The sequence below is a fragment of the Lissotriton vulgaris genome, chromosome 1_1 (genome assembly GCF_964263255.1).
Source record: "Lissotriton vulgaris chromosome 1_1, aLisVul1.2, whole genome shotgun sequence".
Classification (NCBI taxonomy): Eukaryota; Metazoa; Chordata; class Amphibia; order Caudata; family Salamandridae; genus Lissotriton; species Lissotriton vulgaris.
The window spans coordinates 1,488,350,594-1,488,373,979 of record NC_141685.1 but is presented as its reverse complement, the minus strand read 5'-3'; the positions used below and the strand labels follow the sequence as shown (position 1 = coordinate 1,488,373,979).

The window sequence follows — 23,386 nt, the reverse complement described above, 5'->3', positions numbered from 1 at the left end:
CACCCGGGTTATTTAAGAAACATAATCCTCTCTCTTTCTTTGAGATACGTAATTCCCAATATAAATAATGTGCGTTATCAGTAGAGCTTTGTACAGCCCGTCCCACCCATTGTGCACTATTTTTGTTCCTAACATAATGCGCGAGCAGTGAAGCGCTCACTGTAAACACACGAGGCTTCTCGGCGCTGAGGGGGAGAGGGGCTGTCCGACGGGCTGCACGCCTTCGGCTCCCACCTCCCGGACATTCTGCATTCCAGGGCAGAGGGGGGCAGAGGACTGGTGCCAGGACCCGAGGGAGAGGAGGCTCCCACGGGCCGAGTCAGCAGAGCATGACCTCCTCACGGGGCATCTCGCTTACGCCTCTACCACACAGAACATTCCAAAATCCTCCGGTGCCCTTGCGCTGGCGGGGGCGGGACTCCAGCAGACTAATCGGCGCTGTCCATCAAATGTGCAACGGGGTACTCGAGGAAGCGGCTCTGCAGGCTGGTGTGTTGACTCCACGTTATTAATATATAATACAAAAAGGCACCGCACTGGGAAATACCTGCACTAGTTGCGCTGTCCATCAAATGTGCAACGGGGTATTCGAGGAAGCGGCTCTGCAGGCTTGTGTGATGACTCCACGTTATTAATATATAATACAAAAAGGCACCACACTGGGAAATACCTGCACTAGTTATAAGTATTTCAAAGTTATGTGACAAAATAAACTAGAGAAGCAAAACCAATTAAAAAACAAGCACAGCCTGCAGATTTCTGAACAAGCCAAAATCAGCCGAGCGGCACCCTGCAGCCGATGAGGAGTGGGAGGGCGGGGGCTGCCTGAGCATGCGCGCCACTCTGCAGTTTCGTTTTGCTGAGCGCGAGCCCGGAGAAGAGAAGTGCCGCATGAAGTCCCGGGTCCCAGGAGGGGGCCCGGGTGAAGACCAGCGGGGAGACTGCGGGCCCCCATGCCTATGGGGAGAGCTCCGCTTCTTGCTACAGTGGCAGAGGAGCTTGAGTGCTCTAGGGGCTCCCTTGGCAGATGGTGCGAGCCCGAGTCCGACTCCGGTGAGGTAAGGGGGGGGTGCTGTGTGCCGTGTGCCTGTATGTGTGTGCCTGTGTTTGCATGCGCGCGCCTGTGTGTGTGTGTGTGTGTGTGTGCGTGCATGTAGAGGGGTGGGGGCTGGCTGTGTCTGTGTGTGAGCAGGGGCTGTGAGTTACTCTGTGCAAGCGCGGCTCAGACACGCGCTCCCGCGGTCAAAACTGACTGCAAAAGCGCGCGTCTGTCTCGTGTCTTCATTCCTAAATACGGGTAACAATAGGTCTGAAGCAGACACCTTCAATGCTTACGCATTGAATGTAGGTCTGCTCGACCTAAAAAACGACATTCCTTTTGAATACAAAAAGGGTGACCATTGTAGATGTATGATATGTTCCAAAAACGGGGAGTTTTAGGTCTAATAAGAATGCCATCACATTTAGGCTGAGTCCAAATTTCAAGCCATTCTATTAATTAGGAGATCATTATGGCTCAGTGCTGATTTTAACTCCATGTTAACGCACTTCATAAGAGGTAGTAATTATATTGCTAATAGTATGCATTTTTCTTGTCTAGTTTATTTCAGTGCCTTTTTAGTTGTAAGTTTGTGACACTAAAATGTTTCTACCAGTAGAATATAAATAGTACATTTTTATGACTGCAGGAAAGTGATGTTTGTGTTTTTTATAATTTCAGATACCTTACAAAACCACTCAGAAATACCACACGTTGTGAATGTTGAAAGAAGTGGCAAGATTCTTTACACTTGGAAGGTACGTTCTTAACTGCATGGCCAAATCTGCAAATTCATGGACAATCTAACATTTTTACAGTTGTACTGTATGGAGCTCCTTCAACCTAAAGTAGTGTGTGGAGTTGAAGGGGCAATAGAAAAGGTCAGAAGTTGTAATTCTTTATCCCTTCCCGTAGGTACATTGGTCGTCACAGAAGAATGGGTAGCACCCCAAACAACATTTGGTATTTTGCTAAATGCTATGTTTGAACAAAAATTATTTCCTTTACAATGTCACTGTCATAGCTAAGGCTGATATGTGCACTAAATGTTTGTCCTCTTCTAAACGAAGAGTGTCCATATCCCGGGGGAGCGGGAAAACCCCGCAGGGCAAACAGTGGATAATAGACATGGCGTATTGCAAAGATACATTACATATATATGAGGGGACTCCCCACCGGGTTCAAACCCAGGGACTACTGGAAGCCTTTAGAGGACTATCTTCGCTTTCATCAGCTTATGTAGTAGATGTAGGAGATTCGGAAATGTGGTTGATAATAAGAACTTAATGTAGTAATGTACTATGTTGATAAACTATACATGCTGCAGCCTGTATGTTTTTGTTCAAGCATTGTATAGATTGACTAAAATACTTATTAAAAAAAAATTATTTTCCTCTTACAAAAAAAATAAAATTCAGAACATTCAGATGATTACAGCATTCTGAATTGCCTGTAGTCTCTTCAACTGGTACCCTGGCAGGCCACTGTACAAAGCCTTCGCATAATCAATGCGCGAATGAATCAAGGCAAGGGTAACCATTTCCTTGGCTGCCCTAGGGAGGTGGGGGAGAAATTTCGGGAGTGATTTAAGGGTGCCAAAACACTGCCCGCTAGCTTCTTGATCTGTGTGGAAAACCGGAGATCTTCGTTGCACCAAATTCCGAGATTTTGAGCAGTGGATAGTCAGCCGGCCAGAGCGATTCCCTAAACTGAGGAGGAAAGGTCCCAAACAAGAGGATCTCTGATTTGTCCTCATTACACTTGAGCTGCGCAGAGAGGAGCCATTGAATGCAAGTTCTAACTCGAGCGGGGATGAGTTGTTTTTGTTCCATGTAACGAGGAGCTTGGTATCCGCATATGCGATGATCTTGGCGCCCGACTCCACCGCCAGATGAATTAGCGGGGTGACATTTATATTAAAGAGGAAGGGGCTCAAGGTGGAGCCCTGAGGCACTCAAGTAGTGACCCTCTGAGGGGCAGATGAAGACTGGGGAAGCCAGACTTGCTGTGATCTGTCTTCAAGGAATTATTTAAGCCAGTTCCAAGCAGACCCAGAGATACCAATATCCAAGAGGCGGGCCATTAACAAGGAGTGAGGCACAGTATCAAAGGCCACAGAGAAGTCTAATAAAATCAGAGTCTCTCTGCCACCAGCATCCAAATACTCCAGGATTGCTTGAGAAATTTCGACAAGAGCCCTGTCTGTACTATATGATGACATTATCTATAGAAGTGAAAAGCTCGTTCCTTCTGTTTCTTTAAGCAGCAAGTTTTAGAATTAGCTCATTCAGGGCATTTGGAAATTACTTTAAACAAGAAAAGGTTACATGAGACATACTAGTGGCCAAAGATGGATCAGGACATTGAGCAGAATGTAAGGAATTATGCGACATGTTGCATAGCAGATAAGCATCCTCCCATGGTAGCTGTTAATTTTCCGCGGAATGCTTCGGATAAGGTGGCATTTGCTATCTTAGGTCCTTTCTCACATTGCAACAAAAAGTTTGCTTTGTTCTTAGATTTTAGATCAAAATGGGTTGAAGTTGATTTTGTGAAAACACCTAACTCAATTCATATTCTAAATAAAAAATGTTCATGTGAAGGCATGCCCATGGTTTTAATCACAGACAATGGTGTGCAATGAAAAATGTCCTAGCTATCGTAATGGAATCTTTCAATTCTATTAAGGACTTGTAGGCGAGGATTATGCTATTCTTTCCTTGCTTTATTTCAAACAGCTGCCATTTTAAAACTTCAACCATAGACCACATTTACCAAACACCCTTGGGAACATGTTGGTCAAAAAAGAAATAAACAAGGGACTACACGTCCCAAAGTCCATGAACCAATCACAGCGTCATGATCCCAATATAGCCTCTCCATCCGTCACTGCCCTTCCTCTTTCGAAGCGCGAGCCAAACCCATCTTCATCTGAAATCAACCTTCCTGTTTCCCAGAATCACCTCCTAGAATGAAAAGGATAGTATCAGGGCTAGGAAAACAACGGCTCGAATGCATGATCAAAGAACAAGATACCAACTAAGAATCTAGACATTTGCAGATATCAGTTATCTGTTGAAACTCCTGGACAGCATGCCAAACAAGGACATAAAATCGTACTTTCTCCTTAATCGGCGGGTGAAGGCAGACCGCGTCCACAGGTGGGATAATCCTCGTCTCCGAGTTCTTAATAGAATTGAAACTTTCCATTACGATAGCTAGGAAATGTTTCATTTTATGTCAGGACCGGAGGCTTCGGATTATGCTAGTTCAAAGGCACCATGTCTACAATAGGCTTGAAATAAAACCGTTTGAAGGTAGAATCTGACTACCAGTCGGCAACGTTCATGATCTCCTCTAACCGAGCTCCTAGCGTGAAGATTTTAGAAGCCATAGCTCCTCTTACTGAATGGGCTCCAAGCTGCCGCAGACTAATGCCCGCTTCTTGCATGACCCGTCGCACCCATCGTGCGATTGTTGGAGCAGAAACCACCTTGTGTTGTTTTTGAGAGCAATCAAAAGCTGCCTTTCCCCTGGAGGTCTCAACTCTGAGGACATTTCCTCATAAGCTTTCAAGCAGCGCACCACACATAATTTAGGAGCCTCCTCAAAAGCTGGGTATTCAATAAATCCAGTATGGCATTTAGTCCTTTGACTGATTGTAAACAACACCCCTGAGGGAGAAAATACCCTGCTCTTGACATCCAGGGCTTGCACATCTGAAACTGTTCTACAAGAGACTAATTTGTCATTTTACAGGTGGAAGCAGGGCATCAATGTGCTATACTAGGTTAGGCATACTTGATAACGTTTTGAGCTTGGAAAATGTTGGGGCTCATCCGCCTTCCTCCTTTTGTACCCTCTTTAGATTGCTACCTCAATCGTTTTTAATCGAGTCAAATCGTGATTCAGTCAGCCGGTATGAGTTACACATGCTGACTAGGGGTAACTATTATGAGAATTAAATATATGCCTATACACCATTACACTGATGTGGAAACCTACGAACCTATTTTGACTATATGGCATGTCTCTGGTTTTTATTTGTGTCTCAATTCAATAGTGTCCAAAACGGATGTTCAACAGATTGGTGCATTGACCGAGTGTTCTATACCCTGATGAATCTGCCGAAATTTACAGGGCAGTGAAACATGTCGGTATCAGGTACTGGTAGGCGATATTAAGCTACCAACCTTATTTTTAATTCTTCAGCTCACACTAATACGAAGAATAAAGTAATTGAGTGGGTGTGGCTGTTGATTTTATGTCACTCTGTCTGTTATGAGTTAATGTTGTTGGACTCTTTATGTTGCACCTCTACACGCATTTCTTTTTGTGTGTTGTAATTTTTTCTGTTTTCTGTTCGGATTGGAAGACAACCGATGATGAGAAAGGGGCATTGAGTTGGTAACATCTGCCAACATCCCCGAGGGTGTTCGCCCGTGAGGTGTCTTCCTCTCCACCACACATTTTTTCTTCTTAAGGTGTGGACACATATGGTGAAGTGTGGATAGATGCACTGTTAGTTTATACAGCAGACATCTATGGGACATCACGCTGGACATTTTTTGAATTGAGACCACAGTATTTAATTTTTTTGGAACCATAGAATGAGTGGGGACTACTAGACATTAGAGGAGCAATACCACACTGCGATAGATAGCAGGGGTCTAGCTCGTTATGCAAAAAAATGAACGCAATTCGAGTAATGTGTACTCATGTCTTTGCTAAGTTATTAGCGCCCCAGGTACAGGGATCTTGTTGTTGATTGACTGGTTAGAGTGGAGGGCGATCCCCTATACCGTTCCATATCCCTCTTGACTCCTTTTTGCTATTGCTACAAGAGACTAAACCAAGAAGTATGGCAAATTTCGCCGATAATTCCTTCCTTGACAAATATTCATTATGCTGCCATGACAAAAACAAATTGAGCACTCTATTCACATCCAAAAGCTAGGAATAGGGAGATTCCGGGGGGGTGAGACAGGTGGAGCCCCGCAAGAGGCGACCCCCCAAAGGGGTGTTCGTGCCCCCCCCCCCCCCCCCCCACCCGATTGCCTTGAATCGGCACATGCCCCGCCGAAATCCTGGACCGAAAGGTGTTCACCGACCGGTAGGCCAAACCTTGCCACCCCAAGCTCGCTAGAAAGTTCAGTATGTGAACTAAATCCGCGCCCACAGGATCACAACCCCGTCTCACACACCAACGACACCAACATCTCCAAGCCGATTTATATAGTTTGGATGTGCTATCTGCCCAGTCCTTGGACAAGAGGCCCTCAGCGTAGTCCGAAAGGCCAGGGAGCGACCATCTACCCCTGTAATTCTCCACGCCATGAGCTGTAGGGCTCCGCTGAGCACCATCTGATGAGGGATTAGATCTGGGTTGAGAAGGAGTATTGGAAAGTGGGGGAGTCGGATTGGAAAATCCCAAGAAAGTTCTAGAAGAACGGGAAACCATACTCCAAATTGGCGTGATGAGAACCCCGTTCGCTTTCTGTTTCCTGACTTGGGCCGAGACCCGAATGGTGGAAAAGCATAGGGTTGTTCCTGTATCCAGTCCTGCAGGAACGCATCTGTGGCTATGGCCAACGGGTCTGGACGCCAACTGAAAAACCGAGGAACTTGGTGGTCCAGTCTGGATGCGAAAAGATCTACTGAAAAAGGACCCCAATGCTCCTGTACTAGAGAAAAAACGTCCGGATGTAGCATCCAGAGACTTGAATCCCTGAAGTGACGCAACTGCCAGTCCGCTGCCTGATTCTCCTGACCGGGGAGGTATTCCGCTTGCAGTGAAATGTGATGGTCCAGGCAAAATTGCCAAATATTCGTCGGCAGATCCGACAGCACCTTTGATCGGGTGCCTCCGAGATGATTGATATATCTGACCGCCGATATATTGTCCATCTTCAACAGGACACACAACTGCTCTCTCTCCTTGGTCCAACACTTCACCGCGAAAGAGCCGGCAAGAAGCTCCAGGCAATTGATATGTAGTGCTTGCTCTTGCTGAGACCAAGAGCCTCCTGTGGAGAAGTTCCCACATCTGGCGCTCCTACCGGACCTGCTGGCATCGGACTTGATGACAAAATCCGGTGCTGACCCAAAAATTGCCCTCCCATTCCAGGCTTCCGTGTGGTAGAGCCAGCAACGAATTTCTTCCCATGCCTCGTCCGACAGGGAAACTGGATGGGAGCATGGGGAGCCCTTCCTCAGGTGATGTGCTTTGAGGCTTTGTAAGGCCCTGTGATGGAGTGGGCCCGGGAAAATCGCTTGGATGGATGCAGACAAAAGGCCCACAATGCGGGCGATTTGCTGGAGGGGAATTGTCTGCTTGGCCAGAGAGCGTTGATCATTACAAGCCCAAGAAACGTGACATTTTGGGCTGGAATCAACAAAGATGTCTTTATGTTTATGACAAACCCGAGACCTTATAAGAGAGAGATCGCCTGCTGCAGCTGATCCCGGAGCAACCGTGGTTCCTGGGTCAACAACAGCATATCGTCTAGGTACACAACTAGACAGGTTCCTCTTGCTCGGTGGTACTCCACGACCAGTCGGAGAACCTTCGTGAAACACCACGGTGAGGAGGAGAGCCCGAAAGGGAGAGACGTAAACTGGAACACCTAATCTCTCGAGAGAAACTGAAGAAACTTCCTGTGTGGAGGAAAAATAGAAATGGCCAGCTAGGCATCTTTTAAATCGAGGCGGACCATCCAATCCGCGGGACGCAATACATCTCGGAGGAGATGGATGCCCTCCATTTTGAAGTGGCGGTAGACTAACCACTCGAACTCCCGGAGGTTCAAAACTGGGCGCTGGCCCCCATCCGGCTTGTCCACCAAGAACACATTGCTTAGGAACCCATTATGGGTGCAACACAGTGTGGCAAATGGCCTCTTTGTCTAACAAGGCAGACACTTCCGTGTCTATCAAGGTTGTTTCTTGGTGGGAAAACTGGATAGGTCGTGGAGGAACCAATTACGTGGCCTCGCCACAAAACTCTATCTGAAAACAATGAATAGATTGTAACACCAAAGCATCGCAAATTACTTTCTCTCACTGACTCACAAATCCGGCCAGACGGCTACCCGCACATAGTAAGGACTCCGGCGTTACACTTACCGGTGGTGGCGGAGTTGTCCTCTCCTCTGAATCCATAGCCTCTTCGGGAAGGGTAGAAATGATTGTACCGTTGCTGGTTCTGCCACTGCCCTTGCCTGTAGCCTTGTCCCCTGGGAATATTGAGGGCTTGGCCGGTCGAGCGGCCCCTGCCTCGACTGGCCCATCGGAAAACCTGGTGAGAAAAAACCTTCTTTATAGAAGTCTAGGCTTTGTCCAGTGACGTAAAGGTGTTGACAAACTTGCTCAGCTCCTTAATAAAGGGCTCCCAAAACAGGTCGCCCTGTGTCACCACTCTTGCTTCAGTGTTGGCTAAGTCTCCAAGTTTAGGGTCGACCTTTATCAAACAGGATCTTCACTGCTCTGTAGAGAGCGCACAGTTCCAGTTGCCGAGAAACACCACGGCTCACTGAGTCCATCTGGAGACGGCCTCTGGGGAGATGAGGGCACTAGTAGACTTGGCATCTTCTGCCATATCCAGAATCATTATTAGGGGCCCCAGAGTGTCCAACAACATGTCCTGGCACGCCCGCCACGACCGATCTATTCCTTTCTTTGGATCTTTTATGAACTTGGCTAAAAAGTTTGCCATCCTTGGGTCTAGTTCGGGGGTTTGTGCAACTTTGCCATCCAAAGAGGGATGGGGACACTTCGAGCGGAGTCGGTTGCGGGCGTCCTTCCCAATGAGAGTCCTGGTCCTGCCCGCCGTGTAGCTCACCACCTTTGCAAAGGGGGTCCATTCCGAAGATTTAGGGTGCATAAGGAGTTCTGGATCCAACACATCTGAAGCCCCCTGAGAATCTGAGGGTCCTGCCCGCGACGCTGGTCGCCATGGTCTAGAGGTTTCTGGCTCCTCGTCAGTATCAGCTTGGTCGTCATCCCACAGGGACGGACTAACCGGGCCGTGGTGGCTGGGGAAGGTGTTCCAAGAACTGGAGCGACCACGGGCAGGGTATGAGCCAGAAATGCCTCCCGTAAGTGCTCAAAAGCGTCTTGGTTCACTCAGTCCATCCTAGGGCGTTTAGCGGGAACCAGATCCAGTGACGGATAGAGAGGCTATATTGGGCTCATGACGCTGTGATTGGTTAATGGACTTGGAGACTGGTGGTCCCTTGTTTATTTCTTTTTTTGACCAACATGTTCCCGAGGTTGTTTGGGAAATGTGGTCTATGGTTGAAGTTTTAAAATGGCTGTTGTTCGAAATAAAGCAAGGAAAGCATAGCATAATCTGTAGCCTCCCGTCCTGACATAGAATTTACATCTGATGCTATTATTACATTTATTAAATAAAAAGGCATTGAGCTCAAACACACCAGTCAATATCATCCTCAAGGTAATGGCTTTGTGGAAAGGGCCAATAGACTCATTGGTAACACCATTAGATTAGCTATATCCAGCAAGTTGAACCCTTTGGTGGCAGTCCAGGAAATATTGAATTCTTATCATTTAACAGAGTTTGTGTTCTGAAGAATTCCTATGTATACATTATTTGTTGTTTTATTAAAAAAGGGAGCTGTGTTGTGGCGCATGGCTGCCGGGTGATTTCTCCTTTCCTCGAGCTGCTCATGCGACACAGTTCCCTGCCTGCTCTGTGTGTGGCTCACTCCGTCAGTTATAATGGTTTGGCGATCGGCTGACGGAGTGAGGCATCGGACAGCAGCAGGAGTAGAATATTAATTAACCACTCTCCCCAGGGCTGTTTTACCACTAATAAAGGCAACATTTGAAGTTACCTGCTTCGTGTGTATCGTGCTTCAGCAAGTAGCAATATGGGAATGCATCACCAGTGGGCAGAGCGCAAAGTTATGAACAAGCTATCATATAGAAGACAGTTGTTAGACGGACCGGGAGGGTCGGCCGAGACTACGGGGAGAGGTCTCCAGGGAGAGCCGTCTCCAACGACTGTACAGACAAGTAACTTCCCCCCCACAGACGGACACCACACAAGGTTGAAGGTTAACGAGACTTTATATGCAATTCTTAGGTTACGATGATGTGATACAAGGAGGTCTGGACTCAGGGGTCCCCTCGGTTCTAGTCTCTGGCTTAGGAAAGGGGTAGCGGGACAGTCTTTGTTACCAATGAGTGGAAAATAGCTCTCAATCCTCGAGCTCGGCGTTCTAGATGATCGGGCCGCGGCGGAGCCAGCAGGTCCCGAGATGGACGAAGGAAAAACGACGGTCCGCGGCGGAGCCTGCAGGTCCCGGTGAAGATGACGGTTACAACGGTCCGCGGCCACGCCAGCAGGTCCCGACGACGATGAAGGATATGAAGGTTGCGAAGGCTGTGGCAGCGCCAACAGGCAGGACGATGGTGCACAAGACAGAGCTACGGCAGCGCCTGTAGTCCGTCAAGGATGAGTTCCTCTTTACGTCTCTCGACTCCAAGATACAACTGCCTTCCTGCTCTGGAGCTGCCCCAGTTATAGGGCTGGTGTGCTTTGATGTCCGGACTCTCGCACTTGGAGGTCGGGAGGTCCGGGATGAGTGAGTCCAGACACCCAGCAGGGGGGTGGAGCCGGCGCCCGGGGAGGCGATGGGCGAGCGGCACTTGGCGGGGGAGAGCCATCGACACCTCCTTCTCCCATTGACTTGCCAAGTAGCCCGCTCACCTCCTGGGTGGATGGTGGTGCCGGGATGTCTGAGGCCTGGCCAGGCCCAGGGTTGAGGTCGATCGGGGGCCAGGCGGCCTCGTGGTGGAGTGTCCAAGATGGCGCCCCAGGATGGGCGCGAGGGCCGGCAGTGGATCGGACCCACGAGGTTGACATGCTCGAGGGCAGGGGTCCCTGAGGGGACAGAGGACGTGCAACGGTGGTGTGTGGTACTTGCGGGCCCGGACTCGGGCCTGGTTGGGCCGGGGGAGAGCGGCCCTTCATGGGGCCTGTCCAACAACAGTTTTGTGTACTTTAAATGTATGCGTCGGGGCCCATCCGTGGTGTTTGAGGTCTTTTCTTTCTGACATCCCAGGGCCCCAACTACTATGGATCCTGACCTACTATGGATCCCGCTCCTCTATGAATCCTACTCCTCTGAGCCAAGTACCCCTTCTGCACTTGACTGTCAGTAGTAGCTTTGGTTGAGCAGTCAAGGCTTCATTGTGTGGGGGCGGGTCAGTACGTAGATACAGGACAGTGAACACAACTCAGACTGCAGACATTACAAACAATAAATCAATGTCTAGCTAAATACTTGCAGTTATAAGAAATGTAGTATTTTATTTCTAAGTCTACACACGCAATGAAGTATGGCAATCAGAAGCAACAACACAGTCCCCCTTGAAATCGGGGCTCTAGTAGTTGTCAGGCAAATCCTTGTGTCACCCTCCGTGTAATGTGTTTACAGTTATTCTCCATTCATTGGTGGCCGCATCGGGGAATGCAAACTATTAAAACGTACTCTAGAGTTCCTACTTTAAGTCTTTAGGAATTTAGTCAAAAGTGTCTATGGTGTTGCATCAAATCTGCTGGCGGCCAACTGGCTCAATTCATGCCTTACCCGATCTTGCAGCGCGGAAGAGTTCAGTGATGTAGCAGGTGCCAATAATGAGCCCAAGTTACATTTTACACGATCTACAATTCCGCCACTGAGCAATAGCGCTTTTTCCCCACAACCCCACACACTGTTTAGAATCAGATCACATTTTATGTTCTCTTTAAGGAGCAACATTGGTACACAGTCTACATTAGTATGCTGTGTTCTTAGAGCTCATACTAAAATACTGACACCGCATGTATTGCGCTGTATAAGAAATATTAGTTTTGATTAGGTTTCAAAAGGGGATGTATCACAAAAACGAATTGCTGTTTTGACCATGCAATTTATTTTGGCCAGTTTTGCTTCACCAATATAATAATGTTCACCAGATATGCCAGAAGGATGACCCATACCTTGACATTCACACCTTTAAAACCTACTGTTGCATTAACTCCTTTAAAATAGGTAATTTGCCTAAACTGTTCTTATACATTTTTGGAAAAGAAACCACAGAATTATTTGCACATGTGCCTTTTCCTCCTTTTCTATTTTAACCTATGCACTTGACCCAATAAGCTTTAAATTGCACCAGTAATCCCCGTGCAGGTTTGAATTATGTAACTAGCCCTAAGCACCACATGCCATATCCATCATAAAAACATCCTTGGGTGAGAGCCCTAAAATCATTTTGTAAAATGGCTTTTAATTCTTATCCTGTAGTAACTTGTTATTATCCCAGAATGCTTGAACAAATTATCAATTTCCCAACATATGTTTTCTCATTCCTTGGGTGTCGGATTCACTCTCTCTTCGGGGTCCGAACTATGATCAATTATGGTCCACCTCTTGATAACCTCAAGTCTGCTTGCTATAAAAGCACAGAACGGTAAACGCTCAAGCGAGGTAAGGAAAGGGTGGGGACTGCGAAAAAGGAGACCTATAGACACAAACAGAAATGCCATAAGAATACAGTCTCGACCTTACTATTCTCTCTCTTTCTGTAATGAATATTTATGTACTAATTACCTGTAAAGGAAAATAACATTACAGCAGTGCACACCACGAACACACACAATCTCCTGAAAAAAGCGAGATGATCAGAATATATGTTCTCAGATGCCACTTATGGAATGATATGCTGTAGACACAACAATAACAAAAGGAGAGTTAATCTTCTCTGAGGATTTCCCTAAATACCACTGGCTATTCGGCTCACACCCATATAAGCAATACACTGTGTAATTAACTAACCAGGAGAACCGGAGCTGTGCTTCACAGGAACTGTAAGAGGTTGCAAGACTCTACTCAACCACAATTCCCTGTTAAAAAGTGGGTAACACAAAATAAAACCATGTTGTCGCATGACTTGAAGTAGTAGTGTGCTATTGCTTCATAAAACACCTCATATGCTCGGACATTATGTCTGGAATTGATTTCAACAAGTACCACACATACAAGTGTTAGCCTCCTACTCTTAGTGGTGACTATTTCTCATATAGTCACAGTTTAGTATTCTGATATTAGCGTTAGCCTGGTCCACGACTGAAGTCTACCACCTTAATGTTCAGTCAGTGTTCACTGAACACCCATGGCACAAATAAAGGACAATATCACAGTTCTGATATTGGGGAGAACCCCTCCGCCCCCAAATGTCCATTGTAAAGTTCTACAAATCCTATCCACGATCAGGGGTTTAAAATTTAGAGTGCTTTAAAATACAATTTTTGGCTCCATTTTTCTGTCATTCCTTATAGGAGAATTCCCATCTCCCCGCACACTGTCCCATCACACGGAAACATTGTGTTACAGTTATGTACTAGTTTGAATTTTATGGCAGATACAAGGTGCTGCAATATTGTGCTGTTCGCTACAGCATCCTTAAAACATTCTCTTTGGATAAAATTCTTGCTCAATTGTCTTGAATCCAATGCAGTTATAACCCAGAGTTCTGGCCTAATGTGCTCTAAAATGCCTCCGTGTTGTGGCTAAATCCTAATGGAGAACATCCATGTCCAGTGGTAAACTAACTTGTCAACCCAACACCTTGCTGTTATAGCCCAATCCGTTGAGAATTCCTGTCTACGTTGACGTCCCACAATGGATCAGTGGCTGTGGTGCCTCTTCTGCTCCCTAGAGTGGGCAGGCAGGTGAGTGAACGGGGGGCCCAGATGAGTGCTTTGTACATTGTGGCCGTTTCGTGTCCCAACTAGCCCTTCCTACTATGTTTCATTTTAATAAAAATATTTTTAGTGAAATTTACATTCTGCTCCAGATTTTTTGTACTGACAATACAATTTTCACTTACCATATACATGGTCTCATAAATACACCAACTTGATGATCCCTTTAACATTCATCAAATAATTGCCATTGATACTGCAGCAAATAAACTGTGGAACTGCCCGAGGGAGAATTTAACAGAAATACAAAGGCTGCTAACATTGTAGTGGCAGGATTGCCAAAGTTTGAACTTATTCCTTCCTATCTGGGCTTGGTCCTTCTATGTTTGTTCTTGAATATTTCTTGATTCTTAGGAAGGAAACGCATATTAAGGTCAGCAGAGTGTCTGGCAAATTTTTTATTATTGCTGCTCGCAAAGGATGATCCTATTTTCCCCAAACACCTCATCGTGCAGGGGTTTTAGGGGCTAAGAAAACTCTTTTCTTCTCTCTTTGGAAGTGGTGTTCATGACATTACAGACACCTCTCAAACACTGCATTCTCTAAGACCCTGTTTGTTTTGTACACTTCTCTTTTAGCACCCCTATGTTGACCTTTATCCGATTCAACACCATTAAATACCCCAGGTTTATTTCTAAATGATGTTATCCTTCTGCTTCTAAGATGTAAGATTTAACAGTTGCCTTTTCAATTTCAAGGCTGATCACTCCTATTGAGTATTGTGAAGAGTGGATCTTCTGTTATTGGTACCTGTCTGGTACCTTTGCAAAATCTGGTGAGAGCATTGTGTCTTTTTCTAAACACTAGACAGATATTTCTTATAGTATACAAGACCAACTCTAGACTCTCCTTCTTTGGTGGCTTCTGTGTTTTGCTAATTATACAGACAGGTGGAAAACCGTTAGTGAAATATTGCGGCTTAAAGGAGAGCAGTAGTATATTTCTACGAGGAATGCTGTTAAGAGCAACTGGTGGAAACATCTATTTGGCCTAATACATTTTAGGATGGTGTGAGCCCCTCTTAGTTGGCAGTGAATTGGACCACAACTATTGTTTCACGTGCTAGGAATATATTTACATTTTTTATATATTTACTTAGAATGGCAGAAATGCAGTATGAAGCGGTTTAAGTTAGTCTACTCTAGGAAGTTCTCTTTCCCAAAAGAGTAGGTTAATTTGGCGTAGCAAAGTGCATGGTGCTTTCTTCTTCCTTGTAGAATACAACATATAAAATAGTGGTAGCTCGTACTTGGTCAAAGGTGTGTTTTTTTTTTTTGTTTTTTTTTTTTGGTGCAAGACGTTTATTAAGTACTGTCAAGTGTACACAGCGCTCTGCCACAACCCGGAGGCCGGCTGTATAGTGCAAATCAACAAAGAAATAAGAAGAGACAATCAAGAGGCCTTGTAAGCAGTGCTGTAGGAACGGCGCATCAATTCATTAACAGTACATAGATATTAAAAGCAAATCAATTCGTCTTACTTTTGACATTTTGTTGAAGAACAAACAGAAAAAAACCTAAGCATGTGCAAGAAACCATTCGCAGAGGGGTGAGTTCTTTACGGCAGCCGAGCGGCTGGTGGACAGACACAATTCACAGTAGGATGGGGACAGCAAGGGAGGTGTAGCAATGACAAAGAATATAAGGAGTAAAGTGCACTATCGGGTCACAGGAATCACCTCAGGCCTCCGTGACATCTCCACATCCCCCCCCCCCCCCGGTCAGTCCCAACAAAACATCGGTACAGCAACGCCATCTCACACATCATCAACAAGCGGAGAGTCTGTTATCAAATAGCATTGTAATGGGGCCCATATATCCGTGGGCCTTGAGGAGGGCGGCAGCAGTTCGGCATATGTATTCAGTTGTTCCTGGCAATATACCAGGCCCCTCATCCACTCCTTAAATTTGGGCGCCCTTCCCCTCCCCCACATACAAGCCACTCTTCGCTTGGCCAACAACAGAGCCATCGCCACATACTTGCGGTGGGCCACCTGAAGAGGTTCGACATAACCTAACAGAGCTAATATTGGGGAGGGCTCCACCGTCGTGTTTATCATTTTGGAGAGCGCCTGAAACACCTGGTCCCAGTAGTGATATACTCGTGCACAGCCCCATGCAAGGTGTAGAAAATCGGCCCCAGGAGCCCCACACCTGTCACAGGCGTCATTATCCCGCAGCCGGAATCTGTGCAAGCGAGCCGGCGTATAATATAACCTATGTATGAATTTGTAATGAATGACCCTGTACCTACTGCTGGATGAAATGCGTTCAGTCTGCTGCAAGCAAAACGACCATTGTCTATCAGTAAGGGGCACGGTCAGTTCCCTATTCCACTTCTCCCTTGCAGGCAGCTCAGTGTACTCCACATTGACGCGGACCGACTTATATAGTGTGGACACAAGTTTGCTGGGGTTCTCAAATTTGAGTATGTGTTGCAAGGGGAGTAGTACAGGAGGCTCGTGTGGGAAGTCCGGCGTAATCGCCTGCAGCCCATGTCGCAGTCTCATATAATAAAAGATCTCTAGTGGTGTCGGATGTATCCCCTCATAGAGGTGATCTTTGGTGCGGAATGTGCCATTGCTATATAGATCCCCCCACGTGCGTACATGAATTTTCGTCAACAATTTCTGAAAGCCAGTTTCCTGTAGTAGCGGCAGTTGTGGGTGATATGTCAGGGGCAGGAGGGGGGCGTATATCAGCTGCAGATCCAGCATCTCGCTAATTCGCGACCAAGCCGTGACTGTACTGGACACCGTGTTTGGGGTCTTATCTCTGCCCTCCACTAGTGAGTAAATCGCTCCCTCTATTGGCGTGGGGTGTGCTAGCCAGTGTTCGGCCGCCAGCTGAGGCATGTACCTAGGTTGTCTCACCCAGAAATAAGCAAAGTGTGCCTGGGCCGCCCGGTAATATAGTTCGAAATCAGGCACTCCAAACCCACCCTGCGAATAAGGCCTGGTCAGCACCTCCCACCGAAGCCTGGGCGTTTTTCCCCCCACACCAATTTGAGCATTTCTGAGCGAAGCAGCTTAAAAAAGTATGCACCTGGATGGAAGGGTATGTTGAGGAACAAATACAGCAGTTTAGGGAGCACAACCATCTTAACAAGGGAGGCCCTCCCCGCCATAGAGAGGGGAAGAGTTATCCACCGTGAGACATTGCCACTAATCTTATCCATTGCCGTGCCATAGTTGGCCCGCAGGAGCGCCTCCCTATCCTTCTCAATGTGTATACCCAGGTATTTGAAATCCCCTTCACACCATGTAAGCGGATAGTCAAGTGGGAATGCGCGCGTAGAAGCAGTGAGGGGGAAAATACAAGACTTGGTCCAAATAATCTGTACTCCTGAGAGGGCCCCAAACCTAATAAATTCCCTAAGAATGGGATGCAGATTGTCGCCCGGGTGCCGAACATATAGCGTGATGTCATCGGCATACATGGAAATGAGGATCTGCCTCTGAAAGCAGCGCAGCGCACTATCTCTATGGTGTTGTCGCAGTTTAGCAGCAAGGGGTTCAGTGGCTATGGCAAATAGAAGGGGGGATAGGGGGCAACCCTGCCTAGTCCCCCTAGATACAGGGAATTCTGGGGAAAGCTGCCCATTAATGAGGACCCTGGCCATAGGGCGCGTATACAACAGCCTGATCCATGAGATGAAAATCAACGGAAATCCCATGCGTCCTAGCCCACCAAAGACATAATCCCACTCCAGCGAGTCAAACGCTTTAGTGGCGTCTAGGAAGATGGCTGCCATGGGCAAATCCTCGTGAACCGAGTCATACACTGAGAAGAAGGTGCGAAGGTTGTGTGATGTCGCCCTGCCTGGGACAAAGCCAGCTTGGTCAGGAAGGATAAGGTTTGGCAACAGGAGACTAATGCGCATGGCGATGAGCTTGGCAAGAATCTTCACATCGCATGTCAGCAGCGAGAGGGGCCTATAGGAATCGCAGTGCGAAGCAGGTTTCCCAGGTTTAAGCAGGGAGATAATGAGCGCGGTTCTCATGGATGCGGGGAGGTGACCCACTTCCAATGCATCTTCGTACACCTCCCGCAGGACTGGAGCCATGAAGTCTGTATATGTTTTGTAAAATTCAATGGGGATGCCATCCAGCCCCGTAGCTTTACCTGACTGCATGTGCATGATGGCTTCCCTGACCTCATCCAGCTCAAACGGGGCACTCAAGAAGGCCCTCTGAGAATCGCTCAACCACCCCAGCGACACATCAGCAAAGTAGTCGTCTAGGGAAAGTCTCTCCGCCCTTACCGAGGTGTACAGTGTACTATAATGGTGAACAAATTCATTCAGTATCTGCGTGGTATCTCTGAGCAGCAGCCCCTTAGCAGTTTCTAATTCTAGAATGACAGTGGGCGTGCGCATAAGCCTAACTGTAGTAGCCAGGGCCTTCCCAGGTCTCTCGCCCTCCCCATATCTTCGTGCCACCCAATACTTGTGCCTGAACTTCGCCTCAAGTGCAGCCTCATCTGAGTATTCTGATATCATATCTCGTATCTCAGCAAGCGTGTCGCCATCCGGATTTACAAGGAGGGCCTCTTCCGCCCGCCCCAGCCTAGTTTCCAGGGCCTTAATCCTATTCAGTATAGCCTTGAGGACCCCGGAGCCCTTTGCAATGCAGAAGCCTCGTAGCGTAACTTTAAATGCATCCCATATGGTCTCAACATCTCGCACAGAGTCCTTATTTCGTTTAAAAAAATCTAAACATTCCTCTCTAAGCTCCTCCTGAAACTCCACATCCAGAAGCATCGAAGGCTGCATACGCCACGCCGTGACAGGGGGGCCTAATTCTGTCCCTTTCAAGGTAACATGGACCGGGGCATGATCAGAATATGTCCTGGGGAGGTGCCGCGCATGTGTCAGGGAGGTATAGAGGTGAGATGTTAAAAAGACATAGTCAAGCCTAGCCCAAGATTTCGCCTGCGCAGTGAAGTGGGTGCCCTCCCCCTTCGGCCCACTATGTGAGCGCCATGCGTCTATGAGGTGGTTGCCTTCCACAATGGCACGCAGGACCTCCCGCCCTTTTGTGTAGTGATGCGGAGCCGGGTGTGATCGGTCCAGAGTCGGGTTTATGGCCACATTAAAATCTCCGCCCCATATGATGTGTTGCGACCCGTCTCCACTATAGCGGCCCATAGAGTTTCAAAGTAATGCGGGTCATCCACGTTAGGCCCATAACAGCAGGCGAGGGTCGCCGTCATACGCCCCAGCCTGCCCCACAACAAGCAATATCTCCCCTGTGGATCCGTTTTTGAGCCAGCCATATAAAAGGGTGTAGCCCTCTTAACCAGAATCGCCGTACCTCGGGCATAAGAGGAGTATGAAGAAAATGCAGTGTATGAGGCCCACCTGCTGCCAAACGCATGTGATCGGTTAGATGCGAAGTGTGTTTCCTGTAAAAAGGCAATGTGGATTTTATGTCGATCTAGATACCCCAGGATTTTCCTCCTCTTTCTATGGTCTCCCAACCCTCTCACGTTCCACGTGAGTACATTCAGGTATGTGTCTCCCATGAGTGCAGTCTATGACATAGGTGAAAAAGCAAGACATCCCACAAGTTGAAAGGACAATCCGTGCGTCCCTCAATACGTACATTGTGTGTCAACCACTCAAACCGTTCCCTTCGGCCAACAGGTCCACCCCCCTCATGAACGCCAATGAACCACCGCACCGCGGAACAGGTAGGCGATCTCATAGGTATTAGTGCACATGCTAAGAAACAGAACCAAACTATCGTCTCAGAACGAGCCCAGGTCCCCCATCCGCTTAGGCATAGATACGATCCTCCAGTAAACAACTCATCTAACATGCACCAAGCATAAACAGGGCATCCAGAAAGTACCCCTTTTCCTCCCCCCCCCCCCATCACAGCCCAACAGTAGGACTAGGTAGACAACATTTTCAAACACAGCGAACAGCCCAGGCCGTAGTTCCCCACCGCTCAGTGCCGCATCCGTAATCCAGTCCGCCTCAGATGCAGTACCTGCATTCAGGGTCCCACGCCTCCCACCCACCTCCCACTGAAGCATCCCCAACTTGCCAGCATCCCACTCCCACCCCCCACCCTTAGAAAACCCACAACAGTAGAACACCAAAAGAGTAATATGCAAGGTCTTTGGGGTACACCCATTTGGGGTCATCAGAGGTGCACTTTCTTCCACCCCCAGTCCTCCCACTCCGTTCAAGTCCACCCTTAACGTCTCTGTCCAGGCGGGAGAGGGAGTATGGGGGTGGGGGCCTGGCATACATTACCACCTGCAGATCCACACCCGACCTGGGCCCCACAGGAGCTAGCTGCAATTGTCGCACATCAAATCATCAGCCGTCTCTGAACCAGAGAAGGGCAGGGCAGCTCAATGCAAATGTCATTCATTCCGACCCAGAGTCATGCCTGCCTTCCGCATTTGCAGTCCGTCGATCACGTTTAGGCAAAGTTTTAATGTAGTCCTCAACTTGTTGTGGGTTCAGAAAGAAATGTTGCGTGCCCTGATGAGTCACTCGCAGCTTGGCCGGGTACAAAAGCGCATAATCAATATTCAGGTCTCGCAGTTTCCTCTTCACAGCCAGGAATTTCCGTCGTTGCTCTTGGACCACCGGGGTAAAATCAGGGTAGATAGAGAAAGACACTCCCTCATAGGCAAGGTTTTGGTTCGCCCTGGCCGCCCGCAGCGCCGCATCTCGGTCCCGATAGTTGAGCAGGCTCGCAATGATGGGCCTCGGCGGGGAACCAGGCTGGGGTTGGGGCCCAAGCGAGCGATGGGCCCGTTCCACAATAAATTGTTTCGAGAGGGCCTCCGCGCCAACTGTCGCTGTGAGAAGTTTTTCAATGTAGAGCTCCATCCTCCCCGTGTTGGTCGATTCCGGAATGCCCGTGACTCGTATGTTGTTCCGTCTACTCCTCGCTTCCAACTCCTCGTTTTTGGCGGCTATCACCCTAAGCACATTGTCCATGCGGGAAAGCCGTGAAGCATGAGCCGCCGTGGCATCATCATTTTCGGATACTCGGCGCTCCACCTCCGTCAAGCGCTCCTCATGAATGTCCATTTTTTGGACGATGCCATCCATTCTGGCGGATAGCCTATCCACCTTGTCCACCACCGTGGCAAAGCCCTGTCGCATCTCCTGCAGCATCGTGGCGATATCCGGGGCTGTGTGGGATACCTCCGCTGCCGGGCTCCTAGGCTGGGCAACATCCCCCGTCTGCCTAGTCACTTTCTTCTGTGTCGCAGGCTCAAATTGTAGCTTGGGTTGCCGGTTATCTGGCTTTCCCATGATGGCACGGCGGTGAGGCACCGAAGGAAATATGGTACGCGGGGTGTGCCGTGTAGATGAGCAGTACGGGTAGGCCCGGGCTTGCAAGTCTCTCAAGGAGGCAGCGGCATGCCGGTGCCTCGCCACCGAGTCCGGTACTGTCGGAGCCCGAGTGTCGCCACAGGGTATCCGCCCATTTTCGCTCTGTGTGTCGTGCCGGCGGCCTTCCGATATCAGCTAGTGTCCGATGGCGCTGCTAGTTCCGGCGCTACCGCCAGTGAGCGGCCTGCGCGCCACGTGGCGATCCGGGGCGTCGCGTGAATTCCGAAGCCGCCGCCAGCGAGGTCTCAACCAGGGCGCACCACCGCTGCTGTTTCAGCTCGCTCTATCTCAGCAACCGCAGGTCGCAGGGTCCCCAAACTCGGACAGAGTGGGCAGCAGTACTTGTCGCCTCTCCCAGGGGCTTTTCAGGCGGGTGGGCGCAGATTTGAAAGGATTACAGCAGGATGAAAATGCCAGGCTGCTGGAGCCTCACTAAGGTGCGGCCATTCAGCTCGTGCGCCCTCTAGCGCCCCCTTGGTCAAAGGTGTTGATTGTACCTGAAGGGATGTCTTGCAAAAACATTCAGTCACTCAAAAGAATACTGTCAGTGTCATCCAAAAATAGGGAAACCTTTGTTAACATCCTAGTCCCTTAACACCTACTATCTTCTGTGTGACCCCATCCACCACATATTTCCAAGTATCCCTAAGTGGCGTAAAATGCCATGTTATTCCTTGGTTCTGGCAACCCATGTGCCCGTTGATCTGACAATCCTAATTTGTTCCATCTACTATTCTACTCCTCTGAATATTCTATACTCTTCTTACCAGCAGTCCTTTAGCCAGAGTCCCCTTTTTAGGTTTTGCCTGGCGAAAAGATGCGCTTCTGCGCATCTTTTTCGCGCAGGCGAAAACCTCTTGAGTTGTATACGGGAGACAGGAACGGCCTCCGTCTTTTATTGGCTAGCTCCATAAATGGAGGCTAGCCATTGGAAGACGGGCCTGTCCGTCAATGCCGGACCAGATTCGGGGGCGTTCCCGAGAATTTTTGGCTACTGGCTACGTCACGCGACGTCAGCCAAAAGCCGGGAACGCCCCCGAATCTGTTCCGGCATTGCCGGCACCCGCCTTCCTGCTCCGGTGTCTCCCGCCGTCCGTGTCCTCTCCCGCCCCCCTCCCCCCGTCCCTCTCGATGAACAGCCGGCATTGCCGGCACCCGCCTTCCTGCTCCGGTGTCTCCCGCCGTCTGTGTCCTCTCCCGCCCCCCTCCCCCCGTCCCTCTCGATGAACAGCTTCTTCCGTTATTGATCGCGGGCTGCTCATCACATTCCGTCGGGGAGGAAGGCTGATGGAGAGGGAGAGGGGGGGGGAGGGACAAAATCAATTGTTTACTTGTGATAGAGTGCCCGGCGCCCGTGATTGGACGACGCTCCGCCGCCCCGGACCACTTCGAAGAATTCTCCCTTTGCGTTATTGACCCGTAGTTTGAGTGATTATTATAGCGCCGGCATGTGCAGGTAGGGGGGCGCACGCAGCTGTTTACATTCGGTGTTTCTGCACCGTTGTGGCTTGTGTATTGTGTTCAGTATAGTGCCTACACCGCCCAAAGCTCTTACTACCTCTATTTTTAGTGTGATCTTTTCGATCAACCGGCGCTGGTCACGGCGGGACGTCCTTTTCATGGCGGGGGCATCCCTTGGACCATGAAATGATGCTTTAGTAGGGTCGGTTTTGCACAGTTTTCACCGGCTTAAGTCACAGTTACTATCGTCTAAAGAAAGAAACGGTTGTTTTAGGAGCGAGACTATCCTACATTCAGATTGTTGCAGAAAACATGCCGCCACCCCAGGGCACGGCAGGAGTGTCGCCCCCTGCAGGTAGCACTGCACACAGGAGGGGCTTGCCTGGTGGCGTCCACTGTCAGGAGCTCAGTCACACCACGTGGTACTGTCATCACTACATTTGTGTACTTTCCGGTTCCATTGGCTTGACTGAGAAATCTATGCATCGTGTATTTTATGCTCCTGAAAAATCAATTTACTGGTTGGCAATTGGCACAGCAAGGGCGATCCACGCTGACCACAGGACTTTGGTGGCTGACTTGGAACCCTTTGTTTCAGTTTAAAAGTAAACATTTTATTAAGACATCAATAAAACAATTATACCAAAAATAACATTGTACAATATGATGAAATATCCATAGGTTAAAAACTGTGAATTCTTTACAAAGTTGTATAATAAAATTTGAAGCTCATGTCACCAAAAAAT

General features: G+C 48.4%; 1 protein-coding gene across 1 annotated transcript in view; it reads left to right on the top strand.

Moving 5' to 3' along the window:
• GSAP (gamma-secretase activating protein) overlaps positions 1-23,386 on the top strand; it is a 764,805-nt gene that overhangs the window by 25,371 nt on the left and 716,048 nt on the right. The window contains exon 2 of the mRNA XM_086967359.1: positions 1,721-1,797. Within this exon, the coding sequence (XP_086823485.1) occupies positions 1,721-1,797 (77 nt within the window). The remainder of the gene's footprint in view (positions 1-1,720; positions 1,798-23,386) is intronic.